The 21,296-nt window shown below is 44.8% G+C and overlaps 1 protein-coding gene across 9 annotated transcripts in view; it reads left to right on the top strand.

Annotated features, from left to right (window-relative positions):
* The window catches only part of CDKL5 (cyclin dependent kinase like 5), a 1,213,679-nt gene that overhangs the window by 847,838 nt on the left and 344,545 nt on the right, over window positions 1-21,296 (top strand). For all 9 annotated transcript variants that reach the window (XM_069204517.1, XM_069204511.1, XM_069204514.1 and 6 more), the window contains exon 9: window positions 7,359-7,449. In XM_069204517.1, the coding sequence (XP_069060618.1) occupies window positions 7,359-7,449 (91 nt within the window). The remainder of the gene's footprint in view (window positions 1-7,358; window positions 7,450-21,296) is intronic.

The following is a 21,296-nucleotide window of genomic DNA, read 5'->3' as shown; positions in this document are numbered from 1 at the left end:
TCAAACAGGTGAACTGCCTAGAGATTTACATACTATCAAAGGCCCCAGCGAACAAACTGAGGGGAGTGATATTAGAACTGGTACACCCAGACCAAAATGGCTTCATGCCACACAGATCAATATGCTTTAACTTTAGAAGATTATATAATAACATAGTGGCAGCAGCGGACCTACAGGTAACACTAGCAGTGGCCTCACTAGATGCTCAGCAATCATTTGATTCAGTGACTTGGCCATTTATGTTCGCATTGTTGGGAAAAATGGGATTTGGCCCAAAATGTTTGAAATGGGGCAAATTACTATATACTTTACCACAAGCAAGAGTGAAAAAGAATGCATTCCTTTCAACAATAGAGGAGGATGTGACAGGGGTGACCCCTGTCGCATTATTATTTGACCTAACAAAAGAACTGCTAGCGGAATGAGTGAGAATAGACGCACAAATTAAGGGCTTGACATGGGATCCCCTTGGGAAGATCGTATCTGGCTATATGCAGACGAATTGCTGTTATGTTTGGCCGACTCTGATAAAACTTTAGACAGAATAAGATAAATAGTTGCATTATGTGGAGAGTACTCTGGACTCCATATTCATTGGGATAAATCCTTTATCTTCCCAATGGGTACCTAGGTAGCGAGCGCTATTCTCCAAATGCCGCTGCGGATTGAAAAGACGCACTTTAAATATATGGGAATTTGAATATCTGCAACTGCCACCTTACGTTATGAAGACAATCTTTCACCTTTGCTACAGAACTTAAAAATAAATGTGAAACATTGGGGATGGTTACTCCTTTCCTTGATGAGGAAGGCAGCATTTTTTAAATGGTAGCACTCCCCCGATGTACCTATATATTACAAAACAGCCCCCTACAGGTTACCTAAAAAACGGTAGATACGATTTTTCAGAACTTGTTATTGCAGGAAGGTACCCCGAGAATAGCACTCGCAACATTACAGCTATCTACATATGACGGGGGGTAGCCCTTCCCAATGTAAGACAATACTATGAAGCGGTAAACCTATCTATAATTAATGATTGGGCATATACAGTGATGATTCACCCAGCATTTCTAATGGATAGGGAAATGATGGGAGAGATAGAGTACTTGCATGTGTTCTAGGAAGTAAAACTGAAAACAGAAGCTCCCCCTGCTACAAAGCTGTGCATAGAGTGGTGGCATGAACGCCACAGAGTGATGGGACAGAAGGGAAGACTTCCCCAGGGGTCCCCATTATGGGTGAGCACAAGGCTAAAAGAGGTCACTAAACTTGAGGGCTTTTGACAGTGGGACCTAATAGGGATCAGCGCTCTGGTGGATGCATGGGACGCCAGTGAAATGGCACCATTCTCATTTTTTCAAACAGAATATAAGATGTCATTCCTTCAAATACTTAGATATTTACAACTGCAACATGATCTGAAAGCACTGATTACAGTTGGGGAAGAAATTATGGAGCCCTCCCCGCTAGAGTATATGTTACAGGATGGGCCTTTGGAAACGAAAATAATTTCTCCCACCTGTCAGACCCTCAGGAGGAACAGCCAGAAAGAATTGGCAACACTGAGAAATAGATGGCTGACTGATATCGGAGATATGGAGGATGCAGATTGAGTAAATGCACGGCAATTCCTTAGGCACATAGCGATTAAGGCCTGCCATAAGTTAATACAGCTCAAAATTCGACATAGAGTGTATTACACTAAAACACACCTCCATACCATAGGAAAGATATTAGATTACTCCTGTCTTCGTAAATGCAGACACCCAGTAACTTTCCAACATATCCTTTGGGACTGCCCGGCATTGGTGGAGTTCTCAGAGAAAGTACACCAAAGGTTAGAGGCGGTCACTGAAGTGGGTATTGAGATGACTGCCCCTATGTGCAAGAAAAGCAATATATGAAGAAAAAGGGTGCCCCTAGAAATTTGGAAAATTTTGGAAAGGATGGACTTGCGACAAATTAATATTTTGATTGCTGGCAACCTTGGAGGGTGGGTTGGGCGGGGGATGAGGTTCAGGAAAATAATGTATTGTTTATTGTATGTTATAAGGTTTGGAAAATCAATATATGCTTTACAAAAAAAGAGGCATTTCCTTACACCGAGTAAATAGACAGAGGTTTGAAGTGGACCATTGTCAATTGTGATACATTTTGCCAACTTTAGCCCTTTAAGTAATATTTTCCTTTCTTGTACTTTGCAGTTTTGTATTTAACATTGTCAATATTGATTTAAAAACTCTAGCATGCAAAATGCAGTTGACTAGAAAGCCTGGACTTTCTGACTGGCCTGTTTGACAGGTATGAGCATTGGATACCAAAATCATGAACTTTTTAGTGTTTCTCCTACAATGGACATAGAATCGTGTGACAGGAGTTTTATGAATCGGCCACTTTGCTATCTGTGATAAGTAAGAGTGCAAAAAGATCAAAAATAATTTAAATTCTCTCGGTTACCTACAGCGCAAACATAATAATTAAATTGAATGGCAGAAACAAGGATAGGAGGTAAGAAAGGAAAAAGAAGCATATCTTAATGTTATTTTGAGACATCAAAAAGCCAGTCAACTAATCTGAGACCTTAGCTGGCCCACTGGTGTTCTCTGTGTATTGAAAGGAGCCTCCGCCCTGGAAGTTCCTTTCAACATACAAAAAGTTTGGCCACCTTTGAGTTTAATAGCTAAACACCAAACGTTTAACATTTTTTTGTTTTTCTAAAGCAAACACACAAAGCAGGTGTTTGTTTCAGAGAAGCGAAACCCTATTTGACCTCCAGTCCTTGGGAGCCTACTCCCAGGGGTGTGTTGTTAATTATTTGTATTTTTTATCTGTCACTGCCAGCTTTTTCCTGGGAGGGGAATAAATACATTACACCCTCCACCGTAAATTGGGCAGGCAGTGTAATGTCCTCCCTTTGACCATAGTCCGTCGGAAGGAGTTTTCCAGAGGCTACGTGGTCGGAAAATCCCTTGGTCCACCTGGCTCAAAAAGAGGCAGACGTGCCTAGGGTTTAACATACAGGGTGCACTGTTGCATGGTGACGGAGTACCCTATCTGCCAAAGTCTAAACCGGGACTTCAGTTTTCAGAGGGTTGATTTTTAAGGGATGAGTTGTCATCCACTGTCTGAGAAGGTTTTAGAGAGGTGAGAAATATCAAGGGTAGTGGAGTTTGGTAAATAAAATAAAATACAAAAGTAGAAGGAAACCTGTGTTAGGCTAAAAATGCATCTAAACCTTTGTACTTTAACTTGCTCATGCTTATTTTCATGTAGTCTTTGTGGAGTAGCTTGCAAGTCTGTTTTGGGAAACATTTTTCAATTATTGGTAAACATTTAGAAGTATATACAGGTGTATTGTGGGTACCTCACAAACAGTGCATGAAAGACCTAGAGTTCTTAGGATAGATACCTTCTGTCCATAATTCACACATTTTTATTTAATAGGAACACTGATCTGTTTAATCTGTATTATAATGCACTAATACCAGAAAATGTGGTGTGGTCCTGATTTCCATCACAAAGTTCTAATGTAATTTACAAAGCACCCAACTTTAAATCTTGCAGGTTATGACCAGGATCTTTTAATGCTTCTATAGCACAATAATGCATACTTACATGCATGTGTCCTCCACAAATGTGCATATGTTGCAAAATGCAAACTAACATCCAAATACGAGACATCTGCTCTCAGAATTAGTCCAGAATGAATGGGTTTAAAATGCAGCAGAACTACTTTGTATTCATTTCAAGATCAGTTTGTTTTGAACATTCACATAGAAGCACTGTAAATACTTCTTAGCCACCAAGACATTTCTACATACCAGTGCACTGACAACACCCATCTATTCTTTAAAGTCTAATCTGTCTAAGACCCCTTACAAATCATATTCTGCCTAGGCCGCAGTCAGCTCAAGATTTCAACAGTATAGCTAAACCTCGCCCAACAGACTGAATTGACCCTCATAAACGGACAACCACTGAGAACCTCTTCAAGAACCGGCTCAATAATGTGGATTTATCTAGTTTCTGTGACTGAGGACGTCCTGCCTGAAATCCATGGGCTTTTTCATTTGTCTCTCTCTATCCTTCAAAGATTAAATCAAGAAATAGGCCCCAGCAACTTGGTTCCAATTTACATTACATTAATACTGTTCTCCTGTGGGAAATGAGGTCTCTTGTTGGCAATGGTTTGCACCCTGTCCAAGTAGGGTCCCTAACTCTATTCAGGATAAGGGTGTCACACAAATAAGATAGATAACCTGGCTTTCACCCCCTTGGTAACTCACCTCAAGCAGTCAGGCTTATACCAGAGGCAATTAGTAAATTATTTGTACACACACACACACACACACACAGTAACACAGTGAAAACACTACAAAAGGACTGCACACCAGTTTTGAATAATAGCCAATATTTAAAAGAAGACCAAAATGACAAAAATCCAACTGACACAAGTCAAGATATCATTTTTAAGAGTTTAGGCAAGTCTTAATCCATAGGAATCAATGGATGTATCTCTTTAGCACAAAGTACCAGGGATGTGTCAAAAACAAAGACGATGGAGGCCACAGGGGAGGGGAGGTGCCAGAAAAGCAAAGTGATGAATCTGTTCCTTACTGGCAGGGGAGGTGATGCATCAATTTTTTCCTCACAGAAATGGCGATGCATCAGTTTCCAGACACGTGGCCTCAGTTCCTTACTGCAGTGCATGATCAATGAGAAATTGGCACCCAGGGACGATGCGAGGAAAATCCAGATGCGATGTGTTGATGGGACCGACCGTGGTAAAATAGGAGCTGCTTCGATTCTGCCGCCACGAGACAGGTGTGACAAAAATATCCAGCCGTGGGGCAAGCACTTGTCAATTCTCCAGTTGCAGGACAAGTGCTGCATCGATTCTTCAGCCGTGAGACAGGCACTACTTAGATTCTTCTGCCGCTGCATGTTGAAGCATGGATTTTCTCCTTCAGATCACCAGCTTGCAATTCGGAAGGCCCAGGGATTGGAGTTGGCACCACTTGGAAAGTCAGGACTCTCAGCACAAGATTAAGTCTTTGATGTCCCTGAGACTTCTTAATGGGAGGAAAGCTCAGTCCAAGCTCTTGGAGAACCTTTTGAAACAGGATGTATAAAACCAAGACCAGACCTTTCACTCCCAGAACAGATGCAGCAAGCAGCAGGCCAGCACAGCAAAGTAACAAGCAGAGTGGCAGTTCCTCCTACAGCATCCAGCTCTTCTTCCTGGCAGAATTTCCTCAGTCCTGAAGGATTCTAACTATGCTGTGTCAGAGGTCTAGTTCTTTTACACATTTCGGTCTTTGAAGTAGGCAAACTTCAAACAGAAGTCTTTGTAGTGCACAAGACCCTGCCCTGGACCCAGACACACTCCAGGGGGTTGGAGACTGCTTTGTGTGAGGACAGGCACAGTCCCATTCAAGTGCAAGTGTCAGCTCCTCCCTCCACTCTAGCTCAGGAAGACTCATCAGCCTGGTAATGGGCCATCAGAATAGGCAGGCACACCTCAGCTCCTTTTGTGCAATGTCTAGAGTGAATGCACAAACAACCCAACTGCTATCCTGACCCAGACGTGTGATCAGCAGAGAGATAGAGGCACAGAGTGGTTAAGCAAGAAAATGCCCACTTTCTAAAAGTGGCATTTTAAAACTTGCAGTTCGAAAACCAACTTCACCAAAAGATGTATTTTTAAATTGTGAGTTCAGAGACCCCAAACTTCATACATCTACCTGCTCCCAATTGGAAATTACACTTAAGACATTTCAAGGCAATCCCCATGTTACCCTTTGGAGAGAAAAGCCTTTCAATAGTGAACACCAAAATTAGCATATTTTACTATCAGGACATCTAAAACACACCATTACATGTCCTACCTTTTAAATACCCTGTAACCTGTACCCTGCACATAGGGCTACCCTGGGCCTACCTTAGGGATACCTTACAGGTAATAAAAGGGAATGTTTGGGACTGGCAATTGGGTGCACATGTCAGATCAACATGGCAGGTTAAAACTGCACCCACAGACACTGCAATGGCAGACCTGAAACATATTTACAGGGCTACTCATATGGGTGGCACAATTAGTGCTGCAGGCCCACTAGTAGCATTTGATTTACAGGCCCTGGGCATACACCATGCTCTGTACTAGGGACTTACTAGTAAATGACATATGCCAATCATGGATAAACCAATCCCCAATTTATTTTAGACAGAGAGCATATGCACTTTAGCGCTAGTTAGCACAGGTAAAGTGCCTAGATTCCTAAAGCCAACAAAAGCAGGTCAGAAAAAATAGGTTAGAGAAGGCAAAAGGTTTGGAGATAACCCTGCAAAAAGGGCCAGGTACAACACCTCCCATTTATGAATTTTCCACCCATAGTCCAGAACCTCGTCTTAGCTCACATCGACGGTGTAACACTCTAATCACTGCATCTATTAAAGCAGTTTTTTATGCAGCAGCTCAATTAATCAGCAAGCAAAGACACTCTAAGTACATTTCCTTATCTTAGAAGATTGACACTGGGTCCATCCCTCTGCCAGTGTCTTTGTTGTTCCTTGGACTACAAAACAGTTCAACTAGAAACCCCGAATACCTGGCCGCAACACATTGGTACATGCACTACTATATACTTATCTGTTGGCAGTTGTCTTTTTCAGTATAGGAACCAAGACCCTGGAATAACCTCCCTGTTCTGCTGTGACTTTTGTTTGTTGTGTAATGCAGGGGAAGCTCAAAGCCCACCTCTTCACAATATATTTGTGTATTGTCTTATTAAGCACAATCTCGACCCAGACAGCTATACTTTTATGGTACAAATGTTCAATGGCAATTGATTAACACAATGTGTTGCATCAGACAGGGGTAATGGGGGCTTTCGGCCGTGCAGTTTGCAAGGCTTTGCACCTTACAAGATGCAAGTGAAACAAAGGCGTACAGAAGTTACAATAGCATGCGATTACAGGCTAAATGAGTGCTATTCTATAAGGCCTAAAAGTCCTATGAGCCAAGATAACTGAGAGTGATGCAGAGTTACAGCAATCTTCCCAGAGTTTTAGATATTACCTCTCCTCTCCTTCTTTCTGAGATGTGTCATCCTCTGCATTTTTCGCTTTTGCTCTCTTCTCATTATAAACATACATGCATGTATCTCCTTGCTATGCACGGTGCCCACTTTATCTCTTTAATAATAATAATAAAAATAATAAGGTTAAAGGTAGAGATTGCGATGAATATTTAAACGGTATTTTGTGGAAAGTATGTTCGTTTTTTAAAGGTCATCTTTCACTCTATTCACTGGTGTTAACAGCATATGTGTTATTTTTCTTTTGTTTGCCTTCAGGTTTTGCTAGAAATTTGTCAGAAGGTAGCAATGCTAATTACACAGAATATGTAGCCACCAGGTGGTACCGCTCGCCAGAACTGCTATTGGGGTAAGTGACTTTGTAAAAGACATAACGCCAATCCAATTAGCCTTTAATGTCAAATTTAAATATTTGTATTATAAGGTTAACGTGAATCACAGAATGTGTCCTTCTTGAGATCTTGTTAAAGAATTTTATTAATAAATCATTGCCAGTGCATTCATACATCAAGGCTTTCAATTTCATGATTTAAAAAAACCTCTGTTTAATGATCATTTCTTTTGTAGGCTGGGGTATAACACAGTCTCCTGCAGCTTCTCGGTGGATGGGCCTTTCAGGGGACCCTCGTTCAGAACCAGTAGTAGGAATATCAATGATATCTGTGAGTCTCAGGAGCCCATGATCTGGTTCTGCAGGGACCGTCATTTTGCTTTACACCACTAGGTGTAATATAGCCTTTTCTAGTGTTTAGCCCTATTGCACATGATAGAATATAATCCAGGTGTGGTAAATTGGCACCACATCTGATTGACACAGCTCAATACAAATTACACTGCGGCTAAAGACATTTCTATGTTTCTTTTGCATAGAACTGCACACCGCATGGGTGGTTTCTCTGGGTTTTAAGGTGGGTGTTCTGTGGTACGACACATTCTGCACTTAGGTACTTTGGTGGAGGTTAGAGAGTATTGTGAACCTCCCAATTTATGGAGGGGCACATCCAATTAAGTTTCCTTAGCGCCCCGAGGTAATGCATGTTGTAACACGAGGTAGGCTCATCCTGCTTCAGTGTTATGAATCAGACAACCCTGCCAAATAAATTTTTATCTGCACGAGTTAGATGTACATCTGTGAACCATCAAATAGTAGACTCACACACTTTATGTATTATGTGCAGTCAGTACGTAAACCAGAATAATAGTAATAATTATAGTAATCTCAGCAGTTATTATGTAGAATAAGACGAATATTAGAAAAACTCAAAGCTCTTTACGTCACTCAACCCCTGCTAATTGAAATAAATTAATCTAATCCCTACCTAACACACACAACAAAGCAGTCCTCTCATGGCGCGCTCAGCAGCTGGTGCATGTGTCAAGGGCTTACCTTTCCCCTATGTATCATTTCCATCGAAAGTGAAATCACAGCACAACAGGACACTTATTTTCTTTTAATAATCGCCATCAATCCCCATCACTGATGCGTTTCAAGTCTTGATCATGGTGATATATACATGCCAGTCGGTAGTTATGGTTAGGACCTAGTTTCCATAGGGGTGATCCATCAAATGAGGGTAGAGAAAAGGGGGGGTGGCAAAACATGTTTTCCCCATGCATTTCGCCATAGGAATTTTGAACACAACTACAGCCCGAACCGCTGGACAGAATTACACAAAATTTGGCAGAAAGCTAGCTCTTGGTCCACAAAGCATGCTTTTTTGTGATTTAGTGTACATCCGTCCAGTAGTTTTTAAGATATTGAAAAAGAGAAATAGATATTTAGAGACAAGGAGGATCTGCGGATCCAACTGTCCCCCATGCTGATATCTGATTGGCTGCCAACACTTCAGCCAGGAAGGGTTGCTTGCCATTTTGGGACTCGGCTTCGGCCAAGTCTCAAAGAAAAGAAAAACAAAGAAATGGGGCAAGGATAGAGATACCCTGAGCACCTAGCCTTGGTGCAGGGGCAGCCATTTTTAGGACTCGGCTTCAGCCAAGTCCCAAAGAAACGAAAAAAGAAAAGGAGCAGGGATAGGAATACCCTGAGCCCCTAGCCTTGGTGCAGGGGTCCCCCCAGCATTAAAAAAAACTCAGATAAATCCATGGATGGATTGTGATTTAAGAAAAAAAAGCACCGGCTCCCACACTGTAAATTTATTTGGCCCCCAGGTTGGCCAGGTCCTGTGGGCTCTAGGGTGTTAAAAAAAAGGAGGGGGGCATGCCCCCTGGAGCCCGGGGGACCACCACCTCCCCGGGGAAAACATTATAGTCCCCGGGGCAAATGCTGTTAAATGCCAGGGACCAGTGTGACTCCCTCTTGCCACCTTAACAGGGCAATTAATGCAATGTATGAGGGGGCCATGCAGCCCCAGCGCCCGGAAACCTCCCCGGGACAAAAGTGAATTCATGAGGGCCTCGTGGAGTCATGTACGGCCCTGGGGACTACCACTTCCCAGGGCCAGCTTCTGCTACCTCTCGAGGTGCCCACCCTTGTGAGGTAGCTGTTTGCTTTTGCTTGACGGGAGCTTACAGCTCTAACCAAGCAAAAGCAAACATAACTCTGCTTTCAGCAAGCAGGAACTGTCCAACAGCTCCCGTTTGCTGAAAATTGAGTTTTCATTTCTTTCTCTGCATGCAAACAGGCGTGCAGGGAAAGAGATTAAAACATTACTCCTGCAAGCAGGGAGCTGCTATTTAAAGCAGCTCACTGCTTGTGGGAGCAATGCTGACTCCTGCAGGAGACGGGAGATGGCTGGGACCGCAAGGGCCTTCAGGCTCCCCCCACAGTCCCCATAAGCTTTCATATGGCCAGGCCCCGGGGGCCAAAATCAGCCTAGGGAGGGGGAAAATATATATATATATATATGTTCGATGGCATGTGTAGCTGCAGATACACATGCTCTGCATTATCCTGCCATCTAGTTTTGGGCTCGGAGTGTTACAAGTTGTTTTTCTTCGAAGAAGTCTTTTCGAGTCACGAGACCGAGGGACTCCTCCCTTTTGGCTCCATTGCGCATGGGCGTCGACTCCATCTTAGATTGTTTTCTTTCCGCCATCGGGTTCGGACGTGTTCCTCTTCGCTCCGTATTTTGATTCGGGAAAGTTAGTTAGTTATCGGAAAATTCGACGGTATTGTTCGCGCTCGGTACCGGTTTAGTGTTAGCACATCGACACCAAAGAAAAAAGCGCTCCGGCGGCCCTTCGGGGCTTCCACTCTCCAGCGGGGCCTGGTCAGCCCGACCGCGTCCATCTTCAAACATCATGGACCGGACCCCCTTCTGCTTCTGCCCAAACTGCCACGCAAAGTATCGTTATACAGACCAACACTTGGTCTGTAATCTGTGTTTATCTCCGGAACACAGGGAGGATACTTGCGAGGCCTGTCAGGCATTTCGATCCAAGAAAACACTACGAGATCGAAAAGCTCGAAGACTCCAGATGGCGTCGACACCGGCCGAGCAGATCGAGGAAGAGGAGAAATTCTCCATTCGATATTCGGACTCGGACGAGTCCGAAAGTGAGCAGCCGAAGACGCAGCAACAAACTGTGACTAAGCCAGCCCCGGCAAAGACTCACTCAAAAATAATAAAGGCCAAGGGGATGCCACCGCCAACAGGCCATGGCTTAACCCGAAAACACGGTGACCAAACATCTGCACCGAAAAAGGTCTCCCAGCAGCCAAAGACATCGGACTCCGGTTGAGATACCGGCTCCGAACAATCTCGGCACCCCAAAAGTCAAGAAGGTTTCCTCAGAGCCGAAAAAGACTGTACAAAAAGCTTTGGTGCCGAAACATGCAGCCTCGGAGCCGAAAACAGGCTCCTATACAGAAGAGCAAGGCCTTTCAAGTCAGTTGCAAGGGCTCAGATTTGAACAAGAACTGGGCATGGGAGAGCCAGACCATACCCAGAGGAGGCTGCACATACAAAAGGACACGGGGAAAATCCAAACTCTTCCTCCAATAAAAATCAAGCGAAAGCTAGCATTCCAGGAGACGGAAATGCAGCCAAAAGCGAAAGTGGCTAAAGACAAAACACTACCAAGGTTCTCGCCACAGCAATCTCCATTGCTTTCGCCACACCTGGCCCCGGTAGTGACACCCCCAATGATGCAGTCGCTGACACACACGGGGATGACCCGGATGCATGGGACTTGTATGATGCACCGGTCTCAGACAATAGTCCCGATTGCTACCCAGCAAGGCCGTCACCACCTGAGGACAGCACTGCATATATGCAGGTGGTTTTCAAGGGCAGCTACATTCCATAATGTAGCAATGCATGCAGAGCCCATAGAGGACGACTTTTTGTTTAACACCTTGTCAGCCACTCACAGCTCATACCAAAGTTTGCTAATGCTACCAGGCATGTTAAAACACGCCAAACAAGTGTTCCAGGACCCAGTTAAAGGCAGAGCCATCATGCCTAGGGTGGAGAAGAAATATAAACCTCCCCCAACTGACCCTGTGTTTATCACACAACAATTAACTCCTGATTCGGTGGTAGTGGGAGCAGCCCGAAAGAGGGCGAACTCCCAATCCTCAGGAGACGCACCACCGCCCGACAAGGAAAGTCGGCAATTCGATGCAGCAGGCAAGAAGGTGGCAGCACAGGCAGCCAATCAATGGCGGATTGCCAATTCCCAGGCTCTACTGGCTTGATACGACAGGGCACATTGGAATGAAATGCAACATCTCATTCAGCACCTTCCCAAGGAGTACCAAAAACGTGCCCAACAGGTTGTTGAGGAAGGACAAACTATTTATAACAACCAAATAAGGTCGGCAAGGTCAGTGAACACTGCAGTAACCATTCGTAAGCACGCATGGTTACGGAGCTCCGGGTTTAAGCCTGAAATCCAGCAGGCTGTGCTGAATATGCCGTTCAACCAACAACAATTGTTTGGGCCGGAGGTGGATACGGCAATAGAAAAACGCAAAAAGGACACTGACACGGCCAAAGCCATGGGCGCAATCTACTCCCCGCAGAGCAGAGGCACTTTTAGAAAGCCGCACTTTAGGGGGGGGTTTCGTTCCCAAACCACAGAGCCTTCCACATCACAAGTCAGACCCACATATCAGGGCCAGTATCAGAGAGGAGGTTTTCGAGGAACATATAGGGGTGGACAGTTCCCAAAGACAAGAGGGACATTCCAGGGCCCAAAAACCCTGCAACCCAAACAGTGACTTCAATGTCACAAACCCCCACCACTCAACACCAGTGGGGGGAGACTTACCGCATATTACCACAACTGGGAAAACATAACTACGGACGCATGGGTCCTAGCCATTATCCAACATGGGTATTGCATAGAATTCCTACAATTGCCACCAGATGTGCCTCCAAGAGCACACAATATGTCCAAACAACACTTAGACCTGTTACAACTAGAAGTCCAAGCATTGTTACAAAAACAAGCAATAGAACTAGTACCCAATCATCAAAAAGGAACAGGTGTGTACTCCCTGTATTTCCTAATTCCAAAGAAAGACAAAACGCTGAGACCCATATTAGACCTCAGAACACTGAATCTTTACATCAAATCAGATCACTTTCACATGGTAACACTTCAAGACGTGATTCCCTTGCTCAAAAAACAGGACTGCATGTCAACATTAGATCTCAAGGATGCATATTTCCACATACCCATACATCCTTCCCACAGGAAATACTTAAGATTTGTAATCCAAGGCGTGCATTACCAATTCAAAGTGTTGCCATTCAGGATAACAACAGCCCCAAGGGTATTCACAAAATGCCTTGCAGTAGTAGCCGCTCACATCAGGAGACAGCACATGCACGTATTCCCTTACCTGGACGATTGGTTAATAAAAACCAGCACTCAACAACAGTGTCTTCTACACACACAATACATCATAGAAACCCTACACAAACTAGGGTTCTCTTTAAACTACCAAAAATCACATCTACAACCACGTCAAATACAACAATACTTGGGAGCAACACTCGACACACAAAAAGCGATTGCCACTCCAAGTCCACAAAGAGTAAAGGCATACCAAAATGTAATATTAAACACGTACCCAAACCACCACTACCAAGTGAAGTTTGTAATGAAACTTCTAGGCATGATGTCTTCATGCATAGCCATTGTCCCAAACGCAAGACTACACATGCAGCCCTTATAACAGTGCCTAGCAACACAATGGACACAAGCACAGGGTCAACTTCAGGATCTAGTGTTGATAGACCGACAGACACACCTCTCGCTTCAATGGTGCAATCCTATAAATTTAAACTAAGGGCAGCCATTCCAAGACCCAGTGCCTCAATACGTAATCACAAAAGATGCTTCCATGATGGGGTGGGGAGCACACCTCAACCAGCACAGTATACAGGGACAATGGGATGTTCAGCAAAAACAACTGCATATAAATCATTTAGAACTGTTAGCAGTGTTTCTAGCATTGAAAGCATTTCAACAACTAATAGCCCACAAACACATTCTTGTCAAAACAGACAACATGACAACGATGTATTACCTAAACAAACAAGGAGGGACACACTCATCACAACTGTGTCTCTTAGCACAAAAGATTTGGCATTGGGCGATTCACAATCACATTCGCCTAATAGCACAATACATCCCAGGGATTCAAAACCAGTTGGCCAACAATCTCAGTCGAGCTCACCAACAAACACACGAATGGGAAATTCATCCCTAGACAGTGCTTTAAATGGAAAAATAGAAGTGCAGGTACTCTGTAATAGAGTACCTGCTTGTTTCTGAGAAGTGCCGGTACTCTCCAATTAAAAGTATTACGTTTTTCTTGAGATATGCCGGTACTCTCCCTCTCAAAATAAAAAAGTGCCGGTACTCAGTACCGGAGAGTACCGGCCCATTTAAAGCACTGTCCCCAGATACTACAAACTTACTTTCAACGCTGGGGAACACCAGAAATAGACCTATTCGCAACAAAAGAAAACGCAAAATGCCAAGACTTTGCGTCCAGGTATCCACACCCTCAGTCCAAGGGCAATGCGTTATGGATGAGTTGGTCAGGGATATTTGCTTACGCTTTTCCCCCTCTCCCACTCCTTCCTTATCTGGTAAACAAATTGAGTCAAAACAGACTCAAACTAATACTAATAGCACCAACCTGGGCTCGCCAACCGTGGTACACAACACTACTAGACCTGTCAGTAGTACCTCATATCAAACTACCAAACAGACCAGATCTGTTAACTCAAAACAAACAACAGATCAGACACCCGAATCCAGCATCGCTCAGTCTAGCAATCTGTCTCCTGAAGTCTTAGAATTTGGACATTTAGACCTTACACAAGAATGTATGGAGGTCATTAAACAAGCTAGAAAACCTACTACAAGACAAACTTTGCTGCTGCTTGGGGCTGGGAGGAGCCCCCTTCCTGTTTCCTGTGTGCGCGCCCGTGAGAGCGGGTTGCGCTTACCTGCCTGACACCGCGGGACAGCGCGGGAGGCTCCCATAAAGGAAGGGAGCACTCCCACTTCGCGGGACGAACTTTGCTGCTGCCTGGGGCTGGGAGGAGCCCCCTTCCTGTTTCCTGTGTGCGCGCCCGTGAGAGCGGGTCGCGCTTACCTGCCTGACACCGCGGGACAGCGCAGGAGGCTCCAATAAAGAAAGGGAGCACTCCTGCTTTGCGGGACGCGCGCGGGCGGCGCCCAGGCGAAGCACGGGCCAAGGGCAGGCCCGTCCTTCGCCCGTCGTCGCCAGGAGGAGGCTGGGCTGGGCCCCCCCCTTTTTCATCTGCCATTGAGGATCCCCCGGCCATAAAGGAGATGAGAAACGTTATTTTAATCTGATAAGTTTAAAGAATTATTGCCTATCTTGGGCCGGACGGTGGCCTTCTTGGGAAGCTTTGGAACCTGCTTCTACCGTTGGCGGGATTCAGCCTCAGGAATACCATAGGATCTACCACACGCTGGATACCCAAGTGACAATTTTCTTTTTTTTTTCTTCTCTTTTATCATTTATCTCTCATATTCTGACCTTATATTCGAGTAGACTGCTACCTGTTGATAAAGTGCCTTCTCTTTGTACCTCACCTTGGCTAGCCATTTAATTAATCTAGTTGGGGTGGCGCTATTCTGGCTAAGGTAACATAATCACTAGCACATCTTATACATCCTCACCCCCCTACATTGTACTTAGAGCAACACCCTATCAAATATGGGGAAAAGGAAACATTCAACATTGAGCCATCCCTCAAATTTAAAAGATAGTACTTCCATACTAAAGTACATCTCTGGGGCTATGGGGATGATAGACAAACAAATTGCCAATGTAGAGGGGAAAATCCTGACATCCAAAGATTACACCGCACAATCACCAACGAATGTGGTGATAATTGACGACTCTACTCAATGCAATAATGATGCCCTGAATAAAGACGCTATAGATAAAATTGGTTGCATCCAAAATACTTTAGATTCAATATTCACATTGGAGGACCTCTCACCTGCACCTAAACGCTGAAGAAAGCCGCCCATAGAGAAGGCAGATAATATCTCTAAAAATAAATCTCCCAAGAACGATCTGGTACTCACACTTGATCGAAAGCCCCCAAAGAAATCATCTCAAAAGAAACTTCCGATCAATCCAGTTGACACGACCCGAACCCTCCTCGTAAACATCTATGACCTGATAAATAGTATGAAATCAGCAATTGGGGCCACATTGGACTACTTGTCGGAACGCTTAAAAGTGGTGGAGTGTAAGGTTGACGCGGGTGTGGGAATCATAAAGTCCCTAAACACAGAGACCTTACATGATACTAAACAAGACTTTAGGGTAATAGAGCTGAGTCAAACTTCTGAGTGCAATTCTCAACCCTTCCCCCAGGATAGGGCTGACGACTTACCCTTGATCCCAAAGATCTTGATTAATTCACAGGTACCACCTATATCTCCAAGCACTAGTTATACACATTCGACCCACAAGCCTCCAATTAGAACACAATCATTCCCACAAGCATCAATTATTAATCACGAATCAGCTACAACACCTCAGAATATTCCACCACTAATTAGGACAAAGCACCCCCAGACAGTCAAAGGGAGGACCCATTGTATTGGAACAAGACCTCCGAAGCCTATATATTTACCAAGCGACCACCTACATCTTCCTCCGGAGGCAACTCCATATGTCGTGGTCCTGGCAAAGGTCCCTCCCATAGGCGACCAATATTAGGAAACGTGGCCGGCGTTGAGGAACAAGGCCCTGAATTGGATAGGAACACGCCTGGGTCCTGGGATGGTGGGGGTTCTTTTTGATGACATAAAAATGGCCAGAAGAGTCAAGTGGATAGGAAATAGGGAGAAAGCAGTGGAAGGAGACTGTGTGGTCCTTTCATTCAAGACCCCTGAACTGGTGCACAGCATTATCCATAAACTAGGCGTCAGGCAAGCCACCTGTCAAGGAATCTCACTACTACCCCTGGAGTTCTTTTACCCAAGACACTGGGGGCGTAATTCAAGGAACTTCCAATCTGTAAACAATCAAGTATTAAATGTCCCGGACCCTATTCCCCTTAGTAATAGATTTCAATCACTTAACACGCTAGAAGATTTGGATTGACTAACTAGGATTAAGAGAGATTCCCCACACAAGGAGGCTCTGATCGCAAAAATAGAAAAGCCTACCAAGAATAGGGGAGATGTATTCCGTGAGACGGAACCCGACAGGAACATCACAGACATCCATTTGAATCCGGGAAATCTTCCCTCTCCAATAACCTACACTCTAGATGATGGACTATCCACATCAAGTATAGAGAAGGAGTGTCCTCAACCCCTCCAACACATGAAAACAGCTATACTCTATTGGAATGTGGCAGGCCTAACCAATAAGATTAACAACGAGCTCTGGGTGAACTTCATTGAGGAGTTTCCCTGTATATGTCTCCAGGAGACCTGGACATTAAATCCTGCCCATATAAATGGCTATAAGACATTTCATACACCAGCTGTACAGACCAACCATGGCAGGCCAAAAGGAGGCTTATGTACCTATATTTCTAACAAGGTGTGGTTACACAACCCAAAAATGCAAATCACGAAACCTTATTACCAACTGATAGAGTCTAAGCTCAATCAGAATATGCACTTAGTACTTATTAACTTTTATAATAACGTACTGCCAAGAGAAGCCTCTAAAATTTTAACAGAGATGAGGGAGGATTTAGAGAGAATATGTGCAAGTAACAGACGTGAGACTCTTATCATATGGGGGGGTGATTTTAATGCACATCTTTTTAAGGAACCCACAGGAAGGATGTGTGGCTAGGATACCGAAGATATTGGCATAGGGCCGCACTTTTCACATACCATTCAAGGAGACGCAATGAACTTAGTGGCCCAAAAACACAACCTGTCTCTTGTAAATGATTTATGTTCAAAAGAGTTACAGTTTAAACCAACCTTCAATGGAAGGGGTGCCAATATAGTGATTGACTACATTTTAATGTCAACTCATTTTGCACATTATTTTACTAACTACACAATTCAATAAGTGACCACTTCCCCCAAAGCTTGGAACTGTTACTAACTCCTGCCCTAGAGGCCAAAGTTGGAAAGGTAACGATGGCAAATGATATTGAACTAACTCCGGGTAATGGCTATACACTAAGATGGACTTGGACTGATCCACAGGTATTATTGAAACATATACTAAGTGAACATAATCGAGCGTTCATTGATTGCCTCGGCGAAGATACGGCCCCAGGAAAATGCATAAGTGCTTTCCTACAGATAACGCAAGCTGTGAAAGAAACAATGGCATGGGCACTGCAGGGGCCCCCGTAAGAGGGCCCCGCAAAGTATTTCAGTGTCTGCTTTGCAGACACTGAAATATGCGACGGGTGCAACTGCACCCGTCGCACCCCTGCAACTACGCCGGCTCAATTCTGAGCCGGCGTCCTCGTTGCAGGGGCATTTCTGCTGGGCCGGCGGGCGCTCTTTTGGAGAGCGCCCGCCGGCCCAGCGGAAATGCCCCTGCAACAAGGAAATGTCTGAATGTCCGCCGCGGTCTTTTGACCGCGGTGCGGTCATTCGGCGGCGGAACCTTGGCGGACGGCCTCCGCCGTCCGCCAAGGTCTGAATCACCCCCAATGTCCTCTTCCGGAAAATAATAAATACACCTGTTCTAGGTAACAGCGATACTCCCAGAATGGAAATTTCAATCTCGGAAGAGGACTGGATTACGTACTTTTCCAAGATATACTGCCAATCCAACGACAGAGCCCCCCTGGACCCTTTAATGGCCTCAGACTCCCAGGAAGTCCTATACCCAGCAGTATCACCTCAGTTTACTTTAGAGGAGGTAGCGGAAGCCATAAATATAAGCAAAGCTGGGAAAGCGCCGGGGCCTGATGGTGTCCCAATTGACTTATACAAAGCTAACATTCACTTATGGGCCCCTCTATTGACGCAGGTATTGAGGGCTTTCTGTTCACAAGGTCTTCCACCGACCTGGCGCGACTCTATTATTATACCCATATACAAAAAAGGCGATCGCCTTAATCCAGCCTGTTATAGGCCCATTTCCCTCCTTGATACATCAGCCAAATTAGCGGGGAGAATAATCTTAAATAGACTCCAAACATGGGCGGAAGAAAATAATATTTTATCCCCAGTGCAGTACGGATTTCGTACAGGACTAGGCACTGTCGAACAGGCTCTGAATTTAACCATCTTAGTGGGGAAGTATACGAAGATCAGAGAGGGTAATTTGCACCTGGCCTTTATAGATCTATCGTTAGCATTTGACTGCGTCCTGCACGAGAAGTTATGGGATATTCTAACAAGAATGGGAGTCGAATCAACAATAGTTCATTTTATAAGGGATTTGTATACAGGCTGTAGAGCAAGAGTAAGGTACGGGACGAGAGGGGAATGTACCAGGTCCTTTGGAATATACAAAGGGGTGCGTCAAGGTTGCGTTCTTGCTCCACTTCTATTCTCATTATACATAAATAATCTAGAAAGAGAACTGACAGGTAAATGCAAAGACCTTCCTCAAATAGGTAATCGCCCCGTCCCCACACTTCTTTATGCAGATGATGCAGTACTCATGGCCAGGTCAGCGCTAGCCCTCCAGAAACTTTTAACCACTTGTATAAATTATATGACAGACCTGGGACTCAACTGTTCAAAACCCTATAAAATGAACTGTGGCAGGAAACTAAGGCCCTCATTCTGACCTTGGCGGGCGGCGGAGGCCGCCCGCCAAAGTCCTGCCGTCAGGTTACCGTTCCGCGGTCGAAAGACCGCGGCGGTAATTCTGACATTCCCGCTGGGCTGGCGGGCGGCCGCCTTCAGGCCGCCCGCCAGCCCAGCGGGAAAGAGGCTTCCACGATGAAGCCGGCTCGGAATCGAGCCGGCGGAGTGAAAGCTGTGCGACGGGTGCAGTTGCACCCGTCGCGTATTTCACTGTCTGCGCAGCAGACAGTGAAATACATTTAGGGGCCCTCTTACGGGGGCCCCTGCAGTGCCCATGCCAGTGGCATGGGCACTGCAGGGGCCCCCAGGGGCCCCGCGACCCCCCCTACCACCATCCGGTTCCCGGCGGGCGGACCGCCGGGAACTGGATGGCGGTAGGGGGGGTCGGAATCCCCTCGGCGGCGCAGCTAGCTGCGCCGCCTTAGAGGATTCCAATGGGCGGCGGTACACTGGCGGGTGACCGCCAGTGTTGCCGGTCCGACCGCGGCTTTACCGCCGCGGTCGGAATGCCCATTGGAGCACCGCCGGCCTGTCGGCGGTGCTCCCGCGGTCCTCCAACCCGGCGGTCATGGACCGCCAGGGTTGGAATGACCACCTAAGTCCTATAAGTTTACTATCCACGAGGATAAGGTGAAGATAGCCCCTACCTTTTCATATCTGGGCATAATGTTTGACAAACAGGCCACTTGGGCACACTGTTTGAAGATAAAAAAAGATCAGCTTATTAAAACAACGGCGGCCCTGAAGATCTTTTCTAAAAAGATAGGGGGGATTACCCCGACAAATATGGTAAAGATCTACAAGGCCAAGTGTATCCCGGCGGCCACTTACGGAGCTCGTATTTGGGGGTGTACTAACTGCAATGCGATTCAGACAGTGGAAAACGATTTTCTTAGACACTTGCTAATGATACCAAATAGCACATCATCATACATTAGTCACACAGAACTTGGGGTCCAATATGTAATCGATCTGATAAAAATCCAGCCATTAATATTGTGGCATAAGGTGTGGACCACTGAGCATACTGGACTAAACAAGGCCATTCTATCTGATTGCACAAGGCTAACATACTCGCTCAGAGTTCCATGGCTGAGTTATTTCATGACTTTTTTCCAAAAAATGGGTTGCAAAGATTATTACTTAAATCCACAATCACTGGAAAAAATAACCAGAAGAGAACTGAGGGCCTTGTCATTGAAGCATTTGGAAGAACAGAGATGGGAAAAGGAATCCAAAAAATCCACTGTAATGTTTAATCAACTAACTTTGTCTACGGATGCCATCCAGCCTTACCTAGCAAGTGTGGCAAACCCCCGACATCGATTTGTTTTTACAAGACTCCGTTTAGATATCTTTCATCGGCTAGTAACTTTCCCGACCATGAATGATTGGAGTATAATTTTAAGAGTTTGTCCTTGTGATGCGAAGGCCCCCCAATCCACAATGCATGTGGTCCTTTTCTGCAAATTTTAAAACACAAAGAAAACGGCTTTTATTGCCTTTTTTAAGGTCGATTAATTTGCATCGGTGTCGCGACGCATATTTTATCTTACAGCTTTTATCCTCAATTGAAATGTGTGGAATTTTAGCAAACTTTTTATGCTCAGTATTGACTGTAAGGAAGTCTATGGGAGTTCTGGACTAATTTCATTGAATTGTTTGGAATTTTTTACCTTATGGAAAATACAAAAGAGAAAAAACAAGAACTGCAAGGACACTCGATCTGGCATTGGTGTAAATCTATTAGGGGTTTATATACCTGTACTGAATGAATTTAGAATGTGCTTTTACTACTCCTCCTTTTACTACTTACTTCTTTTATATATATATTTATTCATTATTAAACGTGTTATTATTTGATACTTTTATGGCCGGTTGAAAGCCGAATAAAGTCTGTTTGAAACCTACTACAAGACATTGTTATGCAAACAAATGGAAAAGATTTGTTTATTACTGCCATAATAATCAAAT

This window comes from Pleurodeles waltl, chromosome 8 (genome assembly GCF_031143425.1).
Source record: "Pleurodeles waltl isolate 20211129_DDA chromosome 8, aPleWal1.hap1.20221129, whole genome shotgun sequence".
In the NCBI taxonomy this organism is placed as follows: Eukaryota; Metazoa; Chordata; class Amphibia; order Caudata; family Salamandridae; genus Pleurodeles; species Pleurodeles waltl.
Note: the sequence above shows the minus strand (reverse complement) of the source record. Positions and strands in the feature narration are given on the sequence as shown.